The sequence below is a fragment of the Malaya genurostris genome, chromosome 3 (assembly GCF_030247185.1).
Source record: "Malaya genurostris strain Urasoe2022 chromosome 3, Malgen_1.1, whole genome shotgun sequence".
NCBI lineage: Eukaryota > Metazoa > Arthropoda > Insecta > Diptera > Culicidae > Malaya > Malaya genurostris.
In genome coordinates this window covers 184,418,936-184,437,559 of record NC_080572.1, presented here as the reverse complement: position 1 = coordinate 184,437,559, position 18,624 = coordinate 184,418,936, and the positions used below count along the sequence as shown (strand labels likewise).

Here is an 18,624-nt window from a genome sequence, read left to right as displayed (position 1 = left end):
AATTGAAGAAACGGCCCTTGATCTTCAATACGCACATTCTATCACTGATTGACTGCCACCCAATCACGCGCTGGCGCATCTTGCCCAACACTACGAATCCTGTTCCTAAAACGTTGGTTGTGCCGCAGCTCTGGTAGATGGTAGCCGCTCGATGCCCACTTTTCCACACCTTCTGTCTCGTCCAACAAAGTTCCTGCAGTGCTACGACATCGAAGCCGCGGATTTGTAGCTCATCATGCAGCATTCGGTCGTATCCTGGGAAGCCAGACGATTTGCAGTTGTGCCAAGCTTCCAATCGTAGTCCTTATTTCGTCGCGTAGGTCTTTGCTGATTATTCCGAGTCGTATTTCCTTCTTGATCGTACGTAACATATGTTTGTCGGGCGGCTTGTTAGGCCTGCACCAACCTCCTGTCTCGCCGGAGGGCCTCGTGTCAGCACTGTTTAGATTTATTGAAAGATGGCTTTTTGGTCAATGTTTCTTTACAAAATATTTATTTTGCGTTAAAAGCCGACGTTTCGAAGGAATATCCCTTCATCTTCAGGGCAAAAACGACAACAAATATTTTTGCCCTGAAGATGAAGGGATATTCCTTCGAAACGTCGGCTTTTAACGCAAAATAAATATTTTGTAAAGAAACATTGACCAAAAAGCCATCTTTCAATAAATTACAACAAAGTGGTCGTACCGTCTTCGCACTGTTTAGAGTCCCACACTGATACAAGGACGGTAATCAGCCGCTCCTAACATGGAGAACAGACGCTGTTTCGAGCCGCCCCAACATGGGGAACAGACCCTCGGGTAGGCTCGTCTCTGTAAAGAGAAAGCATGCCCCCTTCCCTGTCAGCATACGACCAAGGTCCCACCGGGGTTGGTTTCTCGATCTTTCCTATGGTTACTCGTACCCCAGCCGGCACCGCGGGGAGGTAGGGATAGAAGTTACTGGACAAGAGGCTAAGAACCACATTGGGGCCTGAATTGCGCATTGTCCAGTCGTTTACCAATGTTTAGTACAATTAATACAAAATAAAATAAACAAAAACGGAACAATCACTTGCTCATGTGATGCTTAGAAAACATCACCGAGTAGTTATTTGAATATACTTACTATTGGTAATCTAAGAATTTGTAGTTCAAACTCAGATTCAATCCGATCACTATCACAAAGATTATTGCAGCCATTTTGTTCCAAACAATTTATTTATATGTTTGACACTAAATATTGCCGAAATTGTCAGAAAATAAAAAGGTTATTTTAAAAACATATATGAATCAATAAGGTGACACTTCAATCAGACATGTTATGTCATTGATTTATGTCATAGAGCATTCGATTTTTCAACATGTCCGCAGACTTAAGAATTAAATGTGATGCCACTCGCACGTGTCATATGACGACACACTTCATATATATGCCCAAACTTTTAAAGTGCAAATGGGGTGTGTTTGATTTTTTAGTGCGCCTAAAAACATTAAATTTATTCAGAAAAACGCCTATTTGAGGAGTGTGGATTTTTAACAGTATAAGAAATACTCTTCTTCAACAAGCTAGAAATACTCACACAATGCTCGAGGAATACTAAGATCGTCGATGAAAGCAACTTACACAGCTTACTAGCAATAAAAAACGATTCGAAATCCATTTCGTCGAATTATGCACGGAAAAGTTCACGAACGCAAATCAACAAAATATTTATTATTTGTTTTAAATTTGGTATAACCGTTTTTTGTAAGACCGTCGTTTTTTATTTATTATAGCTATGACATACACTCCATCCAGTAATGACATACTTTTAGCTATTATTTGAGTAGTACTAACTAGTTTAGCTGTTGATTCAAAGAGTGGTATTTGCGGAAAGTTATAAGTGCTCAGTGACCGATTACTGCATTTATTGAACTGAAATACCTATTGAAATAACTGTTTGATTATTGAATGTTGTATATATTTTCCATATGGAAATCAATTAGTAGTGAACAATATACAGATCTATTTATGTTAAAAATGTTTCGTTGATTCAAGCTTCAACAAACAGTGTGCGACGTTATTCAAATTTTCATATAGAAAAAAAAGCTGATCGTATATAATATAAAAAAATATCCGATATTCACATTAACTAATGCAATCAATTTATTTTATCCTAGAACGTAACACCGCTCCCGGGCTTCCAGCAGGCGTTCGGTTCAACGGAAATCGGTAAGTTCTCCGAAGCCTTTTTCAACAGCAGTCCGGATCCAAATGATATCCATCAGGATAACCAGCAGCATCAGCATCATCATCATCATCATCATCAGCATCAGCAATTGATGATGGACTCGCTGACAGCTTGTGAATCCGACGTCGATACGCTCAGTCCGCAGCCGTGGGAACAACCAACCGGTCCCGGTGATCCGTTTGACGGCTCAACCGGTTTTAATCTGCAGATCGGCACCAGCTTCCATCCGTCGTACTACGAATCTCCATCCTACTCCTCCGATCAAGCAGTGGACTCTCCGCTGGGAAACTATTTCAGTGAAATGACCTGCAATGAGTTTGTAAATTAGGTCGATAATCAGTTAACAACTTGTTAGGTTTCCTGAACATTGAATAATTTGTAGTTTTCCGATTCTGTAATGTAATCAGCTATTTCCAACAAATTATAAGTCAACCGAATTTTTTCGATAGTTAGGAAAGTTGCCGCTTATCAAGATAAATCAGTTTTTGATAGTTCCAAGAATCAGAACTTGAATAGGTTATTTTTTTTGCAAGCCACCAAACCACTGTAAAAAAAAAAAATTAAAAAAATCTGCTTCTGATAAACCGTTTTCAAAAATCTAAATGTGTGCTCGTCATGAAATAAATACTCATAGATATTATATCATTGTGCTCCAAGCATAACGTCTGAGTGAAAATATCTCGCCAAAAATCAGTAGAACAGTTTAGTTGGTTAGAGTTATTGTAAAAAAAATATTCTGGCGTTTTAACGAAACCGATTGCAGATAAACATGTTTTCATTGCAAACGTCACAATTGATGGATCGTAAGATGTGCAAATATATAATAAAACACTCCTTATTATTGAGAAGAGTTTTCTAAGTGTGACACGATGCGATGTCTTACAACTGTTCAAGAATCGGTCATAGTGTGAATACTGTAAATAGTAGAGGATCATAAAAGGCTACTGAAATGTAGGCCAACCGATTGTTCGAATAATTGTGCCACATGAAAAATTTTTTGTTCAAAATTCATGTTTGTACCAACAACGTTTTCGGAGGTAATTGTATATTGTAAATAATCGTAGAGTAAATTGTCAGGGTCTAAACCGTTCATTACGAAGAGCAACGAAGATATCTTGTTACCCAGTTAGTTCAGAGGTTGACAGAATCAGAAGGCAATAATGTGGCGTCATTTATAGATTCAGTTTCAAAACATAATTGATGGTCGACAAATCACTGACAGCAAGGAATGAAAGGCTCATTATTGTAGCAGAAATTAAGATCAATTCAAGCTTATGTGAAATCAAAAAAACATTATGGACTTTAAAAACATTCAAAAAAAAATCTGTTAGATAAAACACGTGGTAAGCTGTCGTCAAAATGATACCGATAACCGTATTTTTCGCACAAAAGCACTTTATGAAATAGTTTTATTTAGATTCTTATGAATGTGAATTTCATATACGTGGCAGCGACTTTACAAGTGGGTAAATGCCATAACTTCTGCCCGTTTTTTTGAGTTTATTAAAAAATTTTCATAGAAACTGAAACGTTAATCAGAGCGTATTGTTTACCTCTCAACTGAAAAGCTTCATCAGTTATCAAGCTCATTTAACTATTATGAAATCTGGTTCTTATCGATTTGTGATTCACGAATGACACTAACATAAGTAGTTGTTTTCTACTTAATCTCTGAATGAACGGCTGCAAGCGAAATAATGTATCATGCTAATTTTACAGTGCAGAATTCGAATAAAAACTCCAAGTGCAAGCATATATGTAGAGCCGTTATGACAACATTAGCTATAAAACAGTTTTCGTATCGTATCCGATAAAGAAGCGGCTGCGTCAAAGAACTATCCGTCAAAGAACTTCGAAAATCAGAACTTAAAATTGTCTCGTATTTTCAATGAAAGAGTACAACCCAAAAGCCTCATATTCATTTTATACTGTCTCATTTGCGATTAGCATTCAAAATAAACGAATAGTGAGGAAGCATTTTCGTCTGTCACTTCAACAGAAGCGAGTGCCAATGCCAACATCACTCGTTTTCCTACGACAAAACGAAACCAAAATATCATTTGCATTAAAGTTAAGCCCAATTCAAATCTTGAATATCTGTGAAGTTTGGCTACAAAGATATTAAAGTTTAGCTAAAATATGGCGAATCAAACTTACGAGAACTTATTCGGAAACCAAAACTACCATAAATACCAGCACCAGCAAGTAAAAAAAAAGGGCAACGTTTTCTGTCAAGGATTCTCGAAGCTTTGGTTGAATATCGATACTGCGATTTTCAGATTGGGATCTTATGTTTAAAAAAATAAGAATCCGTATATGTGCGAAAAAATCCGTAGGATTTGTATCGCTAATAATCGCTGGAACACGCATGTAAATTTATACATTTCCATTTCTCTTGGTCGAACAGGAGTAATTTAATTCTGATTGCAATAGTAAAATATTGATCAATAAAGTAATATATATAAACTTATAAGTTACATCGAATCGATTATGAGTTGAGTCCATAATTTCTCTTCTAAGGGAATGTGGACAGGTTTCTTATTATAAAAAATGCGACTTTAGCTATCTTTACTCTGAACACCCAATATATCTTTTTTTGTAGTCTTGGTTTCCATCGAAACTAAATTCATCTCAAAGCTGATTGATTGATAAGTAAAGGTCCGAGTGCACAGAAAAGTTAGCTAATGTGATAATTAAAGTCTCAGATAATTGACGACAGCTGTTCGTTTGGAATGACCAGAGATGCCAGGAAAAAAATTCAAATATCTGCAGACAGGGTTACAAATGTCTGTGAATGTGAAAAGAAATCTGCATTCAGCAAGCATGCCTTGCTGGCAGCAATTTCTCTATTAAGTATGACACGCAAAACTGACTTGGCGAGCAAAAAAAAAACAAAAAAAGGTCGTGGCAATTTCAAAAGTCCGTCCATTTGGACGAAAGTCTGCGAAAAACCCGATTTTCAAAAGTCTGCAAAAGTCTGCAAAAGTCTGCACAACAAAAAATGTCTGCAGCACTATACTCGAAATCTGCAAATTTACTACCAAATCTGCAGATATGGCATCTCTGGGAATGACAGCTTTGTTCCAAACGAGCAAACGACCTGTCAAATACAGCCATCTGACACCGGTATGTGTGCACCAGCCATTTGAAAGTATACCGATTACGTTGAGCCCCTCGCGTTTCGAGCCCCAAACACTGCGATGTTTTGATACTCATCGCGACTCTCAAATTGTGAAAATTATCTCCACTTGATTTCCCAAAACACTGTTTGCTGTATTTAAAGTAAACCGACAAGTTATTGTGAGGGAGTCGACCCAAAATTCACTATTTTTGTGCACTAAACAAGGTAAACGCGTTAAACAAATGCCTTATGGTTTGTTTGTTTACATTGCAATCAGCTGATTTTGAAGTTCCGATTTTGATCTCATCAAGATGGCGTCGTGACAGGTGGCCGGTCAAATACAATGTAAAGCTAACGAAATTGCCAACATTTCGGATTGAATGTTTTGAATTGTTGTCAATATTACGGATGAGCCAACATTACGGATGTCGTCACTCGGGTTTTAGGCACTCTAGTGATAATCACTTTTATTCTGTATTTCGATCGAATCGGATTGTTCCTATCGAATGTGAAATTGTGCATTCTGCATCTCGATCGAGTTCGAGTTTTCCATACAAAAGAATCACTCGATCTAATTACAGAATGCAAATTTTCACATTCGTTCGAAATAATCCGATTCGATCGAAATTCAGAATAGGGGTGAATATGTCAATCTCGTTGAAAGTGAATCTCGCTACCCCGCTTGGCAAGAATTCCGGCAAAAGACAGATATCTGACTAGAATAAAAATAGTCGGCAGCTGTCAAAATAGTTAAAATTCTACCTGGAAAATTCCATAAAAATGATGTTTTGTGATTCATCCGTGAAGCACGCGAAATTTGGAAAAAAATGAGGCAATGGTTGAAGCTCCAAATATAAAACATTGTAGAAAAACTATGCGATTTATTGTTATACAATCATCCTAATTTCTTAATATATTTAAATATATAGCAGTAAACTATTAAATGAATTGTGAACAACCTTTTATACACTAGAATGTATAGGTTGTTAAGTATCGCAACAATTTAAATTACTCGCTTATCTCAAACTTTTATTCTAGGAAAACAATTGATTCTACGGTTTACCTACTGTTCAGAATACCAAAAACATAATAAATTCATCTGGAAGTCGCGAAAACTATACATTGATTCGTTGAAAATAAGTTTCATTACATTTTCCTGTATCTTCAAAACCATAGATTCGATTGTGAACGAATTGTTTCTGTTGTAAAATCAATTGTTTATTTTTTCACGGGTCCACATCAATCTTAATTGTGGATAGACCCTGTCAGCTTAGAGAAAAACCAGTTTTCTGTTCAGCTACGCCATCACATTGAACTTATGTCAATCGTACAGCGGTCCTTACACGAGAATTATTTTTAATGATCAATCATGACATTCCAAATTTGAATTCATATTAATGCCCCTACACGTTCATTAAAAATGACATTACTTTTTAGTAATGACACTTTAAATGATCGTGTAAGGGCCGCTTATGGGTGCGCAGTGCTGCGATTTTAGCGCGCACAAATTAGACATTTCTCTCCCCTACCAGCTTGTATGTGTTTGGCAAAGCTTTTGCACTACCAACAAACATGATAGTCTAAGCTTCTTCTCTCATTATGCCAGTATTTTCATTTTATTCACCTGGTTTCAAGGCTTGTTTTCATTTTGGGATGTACATGCAGGATTAACGAAAATCAAACGAAATCGAACAGAAAAAAAAGAAGGAAGAACGATCTTGCAAGACGTGACGTGACGAGAGAATGATGTAATTTCGTCAGCAAAATTTTGACAGCTCTCGGAATCTTGCCAGACTTCTGCCGGTTGCCAGAATTTCTCACAAGCGGGTACGATATTCGATGTGGACGGCATGCTCGCAAAAAAGTATGTCGCTTACCATTTGTTCGTCAAATGTGAGAGCTGGATATGTTGATAATAAAATGCCTTTGCTGTATACAAACAGATTCGTGTACGCTGAATCCATGTGAATTGTAGAGACATCTAATCTCATTTTTAATAGGCAGACGGTATTATCCCAAGTTTTTACGATACCCAACATTGAGCAGCTTTGCTAATGCTGGAGTAATTTTAGTTGATTTTTTTGCACTGTAAAATAATCGCAATCGTCAACCGGAGATGGACGAAGTGAACAATTTCTCTCAACCGTTCTAATGACCATTGCACTAAGTGATACGTTTAACTAAACTAACGAAAGGCCAAACAGTACAGACCCAATCGACATAAACAAAATACCAAACCAATGTAAACAAAAGTGCTGGTATAAGAACATTATTTAACACAAAATTTCATATTATTAAATAATCGTAAGTGTTGTTGTTAAATTAGTGTGGAATTAACATAAATAGCAACTGTGAAATACAAATAAATACAAACGTAGCGCAAATTGCAAAACAAAAACGTGCAACGGATTTTATTACAAATTCATATTCAACTAGCACGAAAAATCTACAGTATATAGTTTTTAAAATACCATAAGTGAATGTGCCTTAACTACAGAAAAAATTCATTGAGCAGAGTGATGAGCACTTCATCCGAAGGAGAGCATATTCATATAAGCACATTTTCACAAGTTCGGATTCAAGCGAAACAAACTTCCGTTCACTGTAACCAGCAATTCTTCCTTCGTTGATTCAAGCATTAGTAATACAAAATATAGCCATGAGAGAGAGAAAGAATTTTTCCAATAGCAAATTAAAAACACGTACACACGAGATATGCCGATACCAGTCTAAATATACCAAAGTCTGTATACATTAGAAGTTTTGAAACATTTTAAGACATTAAAATAAAACTGAACGGTTTCTGGTATTCAAAAAAGTTAAATTTTAATTATGATTCAACATAACTAAAAGCTAAAATTTTTAGGATAATGAGCAAAAAAAACAAACACAAAAAAGAATTTACTATCTTAAAACAGCATTTCAATGGAATCGTTAAATACAACAAGCCCACGTTTATATTACAAGCGATTTTAGAAGAAAAATCATGTTTGTGACTTTTTTGTGAAGTAACCGAAAAGGTATATTTTTGTAGTTGAGAAGAATGTTCCAACCAAGCGTTGAAAAATAAATAGTACTATGTAGCCACTAACAACAACCCCAAACAATTTAAAGTTAATCAACACATCAAACTAATTCCAAAACTCTGATCCATACTAGTCGTTTATCAGTACTTCTCTACTACTAGCATCTAAACGAACAACAAAAATTAACGCAACCCCTCCGAGCGACAATGACAGAATGCGATGCGTTCGGGAGTGAAATCGGTGGAATCTAATATGATATTGCTGCCTAGTCTGGCGAATCGAAAAATAAACCATCTCTACTCAACAAATGACAAATAGTAACATGAAAGCCGAGCAGGCACGAAACAAACGGAACAACAGTCGAGAATGCAAAGTAAACCGAAGGAAGAAGTATATAGGCAAAGATAAACAAAAGTTCAAAACAAATCTCTAAGAAGTCTAGTCAAATAGTAACATAATATTCAATCAAAACTAGTTAAATACAGAGTTAAATAAACTTATTGCGGATTGAGCATTGAGCATTGTGTTTGTTTACTTTGTGAAAGGTCAAACTCAAATAAATGTTCTTATGTTCGTTTTGTATTCAACTTGGTTCGAACTTCAGATATCTGAGCCCCCAACAGACTTCAACCCCTCGCACATCAATGAACACTGAGATTCCCTAAAACAAAATGTCCGCGCCTCGGATAGGCCTTCGAAAAGCTATATGACTTTGTTTAGGTACCAGCTAGTATAATCTACAAATTGGAACAGTTTTCAGAACGGTTCAGCCGCCTCTGAGTCAACGAATTGAATTCCACTATTTTGGGTTCTCTCGAGACCGGAATCTAGGAACCATATATAAACATAACATACAAATTCGACTATATGAGCTAGATTTATTTTGTAATTCGGCAGATTTATTGGCCCCATAAGACCTTTCATTAGAACCTAATACCGTTTTCGTTTTTGAACCTACCCGCGGGAGACTCGGACTCCGAGTAAAACGAACACGTGGTACGCGCCCTAAACAACTACTCATAACAAAAATAGGAAAATAAACAAACTCGCAGGGATGTCGTGGTGCGACCCCAGAAAATTTTCAGAGCGAAACTACGCGATTGGAGTCCGATCTAGAGCGACCCCAGGTTGCTAAAATAAACATCTCAAATGTTGTTTGGGCGACTCTGGGTCAGCTCTCGGGCTGCTCTGATCAATAAACGAAAACGGTATAAGTTTGTTAGCCCCTCGGTGAACGACCACAATAAGGTAAAAGCCGGGGTAAAAAAACAGTTTGTAAAAATCTATGAAAAAGTAAGCATATTTTGTGATTACTATTTCCAGTACTTCCGGGACCGGAATCCTAGGACTGCTATAGCTGAAGTCAGTACAAATGATCAGCAACTAACATGATTCATAAATTTGACGAGAACGATTCTGATGATCCTCTCGAAGGTACATCTTCAGTGGACCCTCATATCTCCAGAGAGAGGAAAAATGTATCCTCTCATTAGCTGCCCAGTAAGGGTTCGAAGGTGTCTTTAGAGGGAACTCAAAAAATTACAACCAGAATTGATTCCAAAAAAAAAACACTCCCGGACCTGAAAAATAAATTATGAGAAAGAATTTCCACCACTTCCTAGGATTTCAAAACCCCCTAAAGTCCTTGGATATTATTCAGAAAATTTACCAAATACTAGATTTATTGAATTCTTTGATATTTAGAACTGGATCATGTCTACCTTCAATATTTCTGAACCACTTGAAAGCCTGTTGATGGCTGTCATTCCTACAGTTAAAACATTTTTTGAAGCAGTTCACTGCAAAATGACCCCTCCTTTCACCGATTGCTCACTTCGATGGCTAAGTTATCCACTAAGGTCACGCATTCAATCACTGTTTTACAGTAGAATTGAAGAAGTATCACCTCAAAAATGGATCCTTTAAAATTTTTAGGCAATAACTAGAAACGTGCGTCAGAGCGCATTTGCAATGTTCGAAATTTGGCTTACTTCTGAAATACCCCTAAAATTCCACGATTTTAACATTATTCGCCTAGCTCGAGATGATCCCTACGGAGGAGGGGATCAGTAGAACCTCGATTGGGTATCGGCGGTTCAGCGATATCATAGAACTTCTTCCCGCACCGAAGATCTCGTTGCGATTGAGTTGCATGTGGAAGGTAATCCCAACAGTAGCGATCATCTACTATCGTAATTTCAATCGCCTTGATTCTCGACACCGCTGCTCAAGATCAGACTAAACGTGTACACGGTGAAAAAACTAACATCCGTCCTCTCAACTCGTGGTGGGACAAAGACTGCTCAGAATTAGCCGCGGAAAGAGCTTCATTATTTATGATCATTATAAAAAACTATGCGGCATTAGACGTTAAAATGAAAAGCTTTGTTAAAGCAAAAAACGCGGTTATTGACATCGATTCGTAGATGGAGGATCGAAAGAAACATCAACGAGCACTCTTTGGGATACGACCCGACGAATGCGAAACCATAACACCACGAACGAAAGCGAGAAATATTCTAACCGCTGGATATTCGATTTCACAGAAAAAGGTAGGTAATGACCCTGTTTCGGAACAGAAAACCACTCACGTCGCGTCATCTAACATTAACGAAACACTGTTTTCGATGCTAGAGTTCTCACTTGCGCTCTTGTCATGTAACAATAAAGCCCCGGGGATAGACAGAATCAAATTCAACTTGCTGAAAGTGTGCCCGTCTCTGCCAAAAGGCGCTTGCTGAATTTCTTTAACAAGTAATATCGACGACACGACCAGGCACTCCGAAGAAAAACTGACAATGAAATTGTCCGTTAACGATTCACCGCCAGTTACCGCAAATATAGCAACCCCTTGATAATGATGAAAATAACCTTCTCCAGCAACACTGTTCAAGTTTTCCAGGATCTAGTTACCAAGGATCCCCAGAGTAAATAAACAAACAATTTGGAAACGCAAAAGATTCGAGAGAGCATTTTTCACAGATTTTTTAAAATATAGTAGAAAATATCTGCGTGTATTTCAAGAATAGAATCAGTGACTTCTACATGAAAATTTAATGAAGGGTAACTTTCCATTGTATGCAATTCAAATGCTAACCAACAAATTTTTTTTGTTCTCAGAACAAATTGGCTCAAATGGCACTTTCCCATTGATATTTGGAATTCATGGTCAAGCAATAAAAATAATGTATTTATCGTGAGTTGTAGCTCAATTTGTTTTTTTTTCATTAAATGACCTTAACAATAAGTAACAATTTTTTTTTGTTTGCTGGCTTTTAATTTCAATTTCTTAACCATTTCCATGTTTTGTATCATCGTACGGAGGATGCCCGATCATTTAGACTACTAAGTACTTGCGGTACTTAAGAGTTTCCTTCACGAGCAAAGCCTCAGCTAATGTTCCCAATTTGACAACGTTAACGCACAAAATCTGCTTCATTTGCCCGTTCTACTTGATAATCAGCTGGCGTGACTCGTTGAGTTAAGCAAAATGTTCATACAAAACTAGTACCTGCGAATATGCCATTTTCTACCATCCGTTCTTGCACCATGCACATCTTGTCGAACAGCTGCTCTATGCTCTACAGTTTCTGCCTTTCAGGAGGTGCTAAACGAAACCATGTGCCAAGCAGATCCTAGGAACAATGTAACCAACCGTTCGTATTTCTTCCGGCTCGCAGAAACCTCGAAATTAGTTTTTGTTTTGAGATGTGAACCAAATACAAAAATGCTATACAAGTTCAAGAAATTATCCTAGTCGCAAGTACTGTCACAGATAACAGATATACAGACTCGAACAATTTTTTTCCAAAATCCTGTGTAAATTCAAATTTGCTATACGTTGGAAACCCTACTGTCACCTACTCGACTGTTCGTCGCGATCTTTCAAAACGTTCCACTACGTTCCGGAGCAATAAAAAAATCCTCCTGCCTATTATAGAAATATTCCAACTACAACAATTTTAACACTTATCACACGATTTCTCTAAGAGTTAAAGACAACTTTACTTCCATGTCGCTTAAATCACACGAGAATTCGATCGGAATAAAACAAAAATAAACTTATTATTTTAACCAACAACAAAAATCTAGCGTGAAGTAATGTTGCACCAAAAAATTGTGGCTCATGTGAAAGTGGCACCCATATCGTGGGGCACCTTGTGTCGATCGTGGTGACATCTGCAAGTGTTCGCCACGCTGATTGAGTAAATTTTACACACAGTTCATATGTGAGCCTGTATATCTGTTATCTGTGGTACTGTTAAGAAATGCCTTCGACATCTTAGAGCTGAAACAGTGTGTCTTATTAAATATATTGTGAAATAAATAAAATCAATTGGATTACTTTTGAGCTCAAATTAGACGATTTATTACATCTTTTGCTTTACCGTTTAAACTCGCATGACCCTGTAATTCCGGAACCGGATGTTGGATCCGAATAAAATTCGAGGTTTTTGTAAGAGACCATAATGCCTTTCATTTTAATTTAAGCCTGTAGAAATCAATTACCTGTCAATTTTGTTATGAATTTGCTATCCTCAAATTAGAATGTGGATTGCGGAATAGATTGAAAATTCTGTGAGTCCCCAAAATTATCAGTGGATGTGAAAATTCTGCCCAGGGATGTCGGAATGTCTATTGATCGAGTAATCGATGAATTAACCAAATAATCGACTACTGAAACTAATACTCGATTGCTAAACTAATCGAACAATTTGGAAAACCCAATAATAATAATCGAATAATTGACCGCGTAATCTAATGATAATTCTTCTAATAGATAAAAATTTAATCGATTTGTTTGAAAATTATCAAGTAATTCGAAAAATCCGACATCCCTATCCGCGTCAGACTCTGCCGCGGATGCATTTTGAAGGCACATCACTTACAATATACTTAAATTATCAAAGTAAAGTGACATGTACTCTCAATTACGGTTTACTTATAGTTATAGTTGCGTGCACCAATTTTTTTTTTGAATTTTTATTTGATACTACATTCCTTAGACACAATTTCACCATGCTGTTTCACTAAACTTCGCAGCTAATTCTTAGTATACAGAATTAAATTAAATGTGAATCTTTTAAGTGATCTATCCTCGATGCATCCTCACTCCTCAGTTACCGCACGGACATTTGCGGCCATTACACGAGTCATTAAAAATGTCATTACTAAAAAATAATATCATTTTAATGAACGTGTAATGGTGCAGTAATGACGAGATTTCTATCAAATTTGAAATACATCATTACTTAGTCATCATTAAAAATGACAAAAATAATGCTCGTGTAAGGGCCGCTATTCACCCTAGGAATAATTTTATACCAAAAAAATTGTGGAAGTGATATGTTGTAAAATGTTGGTACAGTTATCTTGCGTTTATCGTTGTGGGAACTTATAAGAAGATGATTTTTCATTGTTCTCAATTGGAATCGGAGTTGCAGTAGCTCCATTGCCATACGTGGTATGATATTCTACATACACAATTTTATTGTATTTAACATTAACACAGTGTACTGTCTCGTACTCACTCTGAGATGAAATCGAATGTAAATTGCACTTTTATTTACGTTCAATTAAGTCTATCGTACCTTCTTCAGCTTGAGATCCATTTGCTTCATAAACGAACCGGCAATTTCGTGAATCTCAGCTCCATCATTCATGTAATATATTAATACCTTTGGTTTAAGCGACCCTGTCAGCTTGTAGCGAAACCAATCTTCAGTTCTGCAACGCCATCGCACGGTATCACATTCAACATATCATGTCAATTGTATGGGTGCGCAGTGCTGCTATTTTGACGCGCACGAATTTGACACTTCTCTCCCCTGCTTCTATGTACGAGATTCGATGCGGACTCGCCTGAGGGCGCCATGCTTGCAAAAAGGATGCTGCCAATAACTTGTTCGGGAAATGTGAGAGCTGGATATCTTGTTAATATGATGTCTTCAGTTTAAGTCTGTTGAAATTAATCACTTTGTTAGAATTTATACAAGAGCTTCGATTATTCGAGTCGATAACAAAGTCATTGAGCAATTTGCTATGATGAAACTTCCTCAGCCCATTATTGAGCGAAATTATTGAGTTCGATTATGTCGCAATCTGTTGATTGTAGGCTAAGTGATCAGCAATATAATGCAATGGCTCGAGTGAAATTAATGGCGTTTTCGTTTTTAATTTGCACTACACCGGTGCAGGGCTACACGGATGCATGAATAAACGAACAAAAATGACGAAAACATAAACAGTAACCATTGACTACCATAAACGATTCCATTGCACAGAGCTACACCAAACTTTTGATGAGTGCTACACCAGTGGTATCGGTGCAGAAAAAGTGTAGCACTGGTGTAGTGCAATTGGCAAAAACGAACGGTTTCAGTGCAGCTTTCGCTACACCGGTGTAGTGCAATTTAAAAACGAAAACGACATAAGATTAAACTACTCTAAAATAAAAATTAATAGTACATTACAGTGATATGAAGACCACACCGGCCGTGAATAGTGCGAAGGTCTTTTCAATCGAGCTACATTCCGGTTTGTTTTTGAACACATCTTTCGAGTATAGTCGTACGTCAAAACGAACAAAACGTAAAAGCATAGTAGGCAGTTCCAGTACTTCAAGTATTAGTTCTATTCTTTGTTCAAGTATGGGATTTGACTACTACGCTATACTGGACATTCCCAGAGATGCCTCCGATGTTGACATTCGTCTAGCGTAATTGAGTAGAAATAAGTTTTTACCTATTATAACAATCTGTTCAATATTGCCGACAGATATCGCAAATTGGCCGTTCGTTGCCATCCGGGAAATGATTTTCATTACCCTCCTGCCTTACCGTTCCCGACTATGTCACGAGAACAATATTGGGAGTTGTTGAATGAAGCCTTCGATGTTCTCTGTAACTATTGATGAGTTATAACGATCCGCTATAATTTATAATAGCCTTTTGGCTTAATGCTAAACACATCCTAGTTTCGACCCTAACTGCTGTCAAATGGATTTGAGATTATTTAGGGTTGAAACTGGATTAGTTTTGGCATCAAGCGAAAACAACATAATACATAAAAGATTTCATAGCTAATTCCCTACGAAAGCGCATTTATGATATATACGGTGAAGAAGGATTAAAATCAGGAGTGGTTACACCTCATGGATTTCAGGAAGCCTACGTTTTTTCAAACGACTGCATGAAAATCTATAAGTATGATTGATTGTTTTGAATAGTCATATTGAATAATAAAGCATTTTTAGGGATTTTTTCGCCACTTACTCTCCGTACGGAGATCTTATCGATGCGGTAACCAAGCCACCTCCGTTGTGTCTAGACGACAGAACAACCGTCAAAGTGAAAGGCCCCGACATGGAGGAATTCGTGGACCTTGAGTTGGAAGAAATATTCCACGGAACAACGAAGAAAATGCAGATCCTCAGAGAGGAGTTCGTCGACGAAACCCAGGTGGAAACGGTGCTAGTGGAAGAAACTGTCCGTGTTCCCATTCAGCCGGGTGTAACCAGCGGAACAAAGATTCGCTTCGAAGAAGCCGGTGATCGAAACCCGAAAATCATCCCATCGGATATTGTGTTTGTGGTGAGAGAAAAAGATCATCCATTATTTAGCAGGGATAAAGCAGATTTACACATGATTATGCCGATCACGTTGAAACAGTCGCTAGTGGGATTTCCACTGAAAATTGTCGGCATTGATGGCAGACAGCTTATGACGGAGGTCGTAGATGTGGTACATCCTGAGTACACTAAAATATTCAAAGGCGAAGGACTACCAAAAGTGGACAGTACTAAGGTTCCAAAACCACGAGGGGATCTCTGTGTTTCCTTCAAAAGTTGGTATTCGGTTGATCGCTTGTGCAGATGGATCTATCTACATCTACTTTCATTTCAGTCGACTACCCCGATTTTATTCCAAAGAGAATAAGAGAACAACTGAAGGAAATTTTTGATGACCTATACTCCATCGAAAAGCCTTGTGTTTGAAGCAATGGGTTTCATTTATTAAACTAGAATAGATTCAAGGAACATGCACACTAGACTATCGCATTTGTAATGCTTGTGCCAAACTATTTCGGAACAAAATTGTACACAACAATCTTAAAATTTCCTTCGGTTCCGAAAACATCATTCAAAATACTTTTTACTTTAGGCCATTCCAATCCATCGATACCGCAACCAATGCGTGGAATTGCTAATTTTTTGGCGTTATTCTCAATCTAAAAATATATATAAAATAAAATTTTAGCAAATTTCTGACTTTTTATCACTTAGCTTACCATGTGCTGCTTCATTGCCGTCAGTGACTTCGTAAGGTCATCGTATGTTGGCTTATCGTAGGATGCTTTCTTCGTGACCAGATAGTATATGAAGCGTTGATCATCTTTCAGAACTGCTACTCCGCCGACGCCTGCCTTCTGGGTTTTTAATTCTTCAACCTGTTTGAACACTTGCTTAAACTTTACTGCTATTCCTCCGCCCATCTTCAAATCGGCAGCTACGCAATGGGCCAACGAGTGGTCTTTGGGAGCCGCAAACAGGTCCCCTTCCGTTTCACTAACACATTCCGATGACATTTTGCAGATCTAGATCAGTGAAGAAAACGTTAGTTTGTAGCACTTATGTAATAATTGTGTTTTGCATGAACTAGGCAATCTATTATTTAAGTGAAATGAACACTTTTACACTAATCACCCTGTATCTCCTAGACCAGAAGTCAGATCTGACTGAAAAACAGGAAGTTTTTATGGTATCTTAAGACCTTTCACGTGCATCTTAGATTGAGGAAATCAGTTCAGCGATCTACAAGCAAAATGAGTGACATTATTTGCCATACACCTACACATTTACTGATCTCGACGAACTGATTCGAATGGTATATGGTTGTTATTAGAGTGCCTATAACCAGAGTAATGTTGGCAACAATTCAAAACATGTAATCCGAAATGTCGTAAGCTTTGCATTGTAATTAACAGGTCATTTGCTCGTTTGAAGCTGAAGGTTGTCATTCCAAACGAACAGCTGTCGTCGCTCTGGTTATTGGCACTCTACGTCTTATGTACTTCCAGCAATTATTGCTGTGAGCAGTTTAAATCAATAAAAAATATGGAATTGTTTTCAATTCGAAAAGACTGCCATCTTTCTAAACCATATGTCGAACGATTAGCGGACCTTACACGATCATTAGAAGTATCATTACTAAAAAATAATATCATTCTAATGAACGTGTAAGGTGCAGTAATGACGAGTTTTCTATGCAAATTTGAAATATCATTACTTAGTCATCATTAAAAAAGTACAAAAATAATTCTCGTGCAAGAGCCTCTATTATGTTGCCAAAAATCAACCGTACTTAAATCGGAATGAGCCAAATGTCATGCACAGTTTTCTGTACACAGTCGATTTGGTGCTTAGAAACAATTGCACACAAAATTATTGACAATCGTGTATCACTTTGCTCCCAAACAAAACTCCTACTGCTAGAGTAGAGGGAAAAGTTACTTACTCAAAAATATCAATATCTCCGTTAAAAATGAACGGCTTTTAACCAGGGTTGCCAGATATACGGATTTTCAGCATTCTACTGATTTTCAAGTGCATTCAAAATTTACTGGAATTTATACGGATTTTGTAAAAAATACTGATTTTATACGGATTTTGAAGAAAGTTGGGTTTTTGCATCAATATAAGTAATATTGCAGAAAGTTTTTTCGGTTTTATCATATGATGATAGAAGGACAGAATCGGTTCAAAAATAGGACCGATTTTGGCCGATCATCATCACCGGACTAAATCATTGAAAACCTGCGCAAGTTGAACTAATTAACTGTTGAACTTTCAGAACGCACCCCAAGTTTGTAGTTCATGTACAAACTTTGTGTATTCTGCACATTCATTCGCCATTTTTGACATCAGTTGCTCTCTCATCTCGACAGATTCTATATATTAAATATGTAATTAACACTGAAAACTATGTCAGACTTTTTCTATGAACAATGAGAGAAAAATTTACACCAAAATTGTGAATTTTTCAAATAAAATTAAGCAGTAATTGATATAAAAACATGCAATGAATGTAAAATGTAACGCAACAATGAAATGTCGCTTACTACCACAAAACCGACATCGCGGGTACGTTCGCCATGAGTTTCCCTTTATGATACTCGTTAGTACTATAAATTTCAGAAAATATAAATTTTGAATTAATTGTGGTTATGTCATACAACTGAAAATTTCATTTCAATTGCTGAACATA

The 18,624-nt window shown here is 37.1% G+C and overlaps 3 protein-coding genes across 8 annotated transcripts in view; 2 read left to right on the top strand and 1 right to left on the bottom strand.

Moving 5' to 3' along the window:
• LOC131439535 (uncharacterized protein DDB_G0283357-like) overlaps positions 1-8,877 on the top strand; it is an 82,187-nt gene extending 73,310 nt beyond the window's left edge. For all 5 annotated transcript variants that reach the window (XM_058610667.1, XM_058610665.1, XM_058610666.1 and 2 more), the window contains exon 5: positions 2,142-8,877. In XM_058610667.1, the coding sequence (XP_058466650.1) occupies positions 2,142-2,540 (399 nt within the window). In that variant the 3' untranslated portion in view covers positions 2,541-8,877. The remainder of the gene's footprint in view (positions 1-2,141) is intronic.
• A 5,651-nt stretch (positions 8,878-14,528) lies between these two features.
• LOC131435010 (dnaJ homolog subfamily B member 13-like) lies at positions 14,529-16,364 on the top strand. Its single transcript, XM_058602451.1, has 5 exons — positions 14,529-15,077; positions 15,137-15,261; positions 15,441-15,564; positions 15,615-16,204; positions 16,264-16,364. Exons 1-5 carry the CDS (start codon positions 14,839-14,841, stop codon positions 16,353-16,355), a joined length of 1,170 nt encoding a protein of 389 aa, XP_058458434.1. The 5' UTR covers positions 14,529-14,838; the 3' UTR covers positions 16,356-16,364.
• Positions 16,365-16,438: 74 nt separating this feature from the next.
• LOC131435011 (ADP-ribose glycohydrolase OARD1-like) overlaps positions 16,439-18,624 on the bottom strand; it is a 41,525-nt gene continuing 39,339 nt past the window's right edge. For both annotated transcript variants that reach the window (XM_058602452.1, XM_058602453.1), the window contains 2 exons: positions 16,649-16,954; positions 16,439-16,588 (listed from right to left, as the gene is read on the bottom strand). In XM_058602452.1, the coding sequence (XP_058458435.1) occupies positions 16,439-16,588; positions 16,649-16,954 (456 nt within the window). The remainder of the gene's footprint in view (positions 16,589-16,648; positions 16,955-18,624) is intronic.

Excerpts from the sequence above, each read along its gene's own strand:
- LOC131435010 (XM_058602451.1), top strand. The coding sequence starts at position 14,839 with ATGAAGACCACACCGGCCGTGAATAGTGCGAAGGTCTTTTCAATCGAG. Across the intron at positions 15,078-15,136 it reads GATGTTGACATTCGTCTAGC|ATATCGCAAATTGGCCGTTC; the intron begins GTAATTGAGTAG and ends TATTGCCGACAG. Across the intron at positions 16,205-16,263 it reads TCTCTGTGTTTCCTTCAAAA|TCGACTACCCCGATTTTATT; the intron begins GTTGGTATTCGG and ends CTTTCATTTCAG.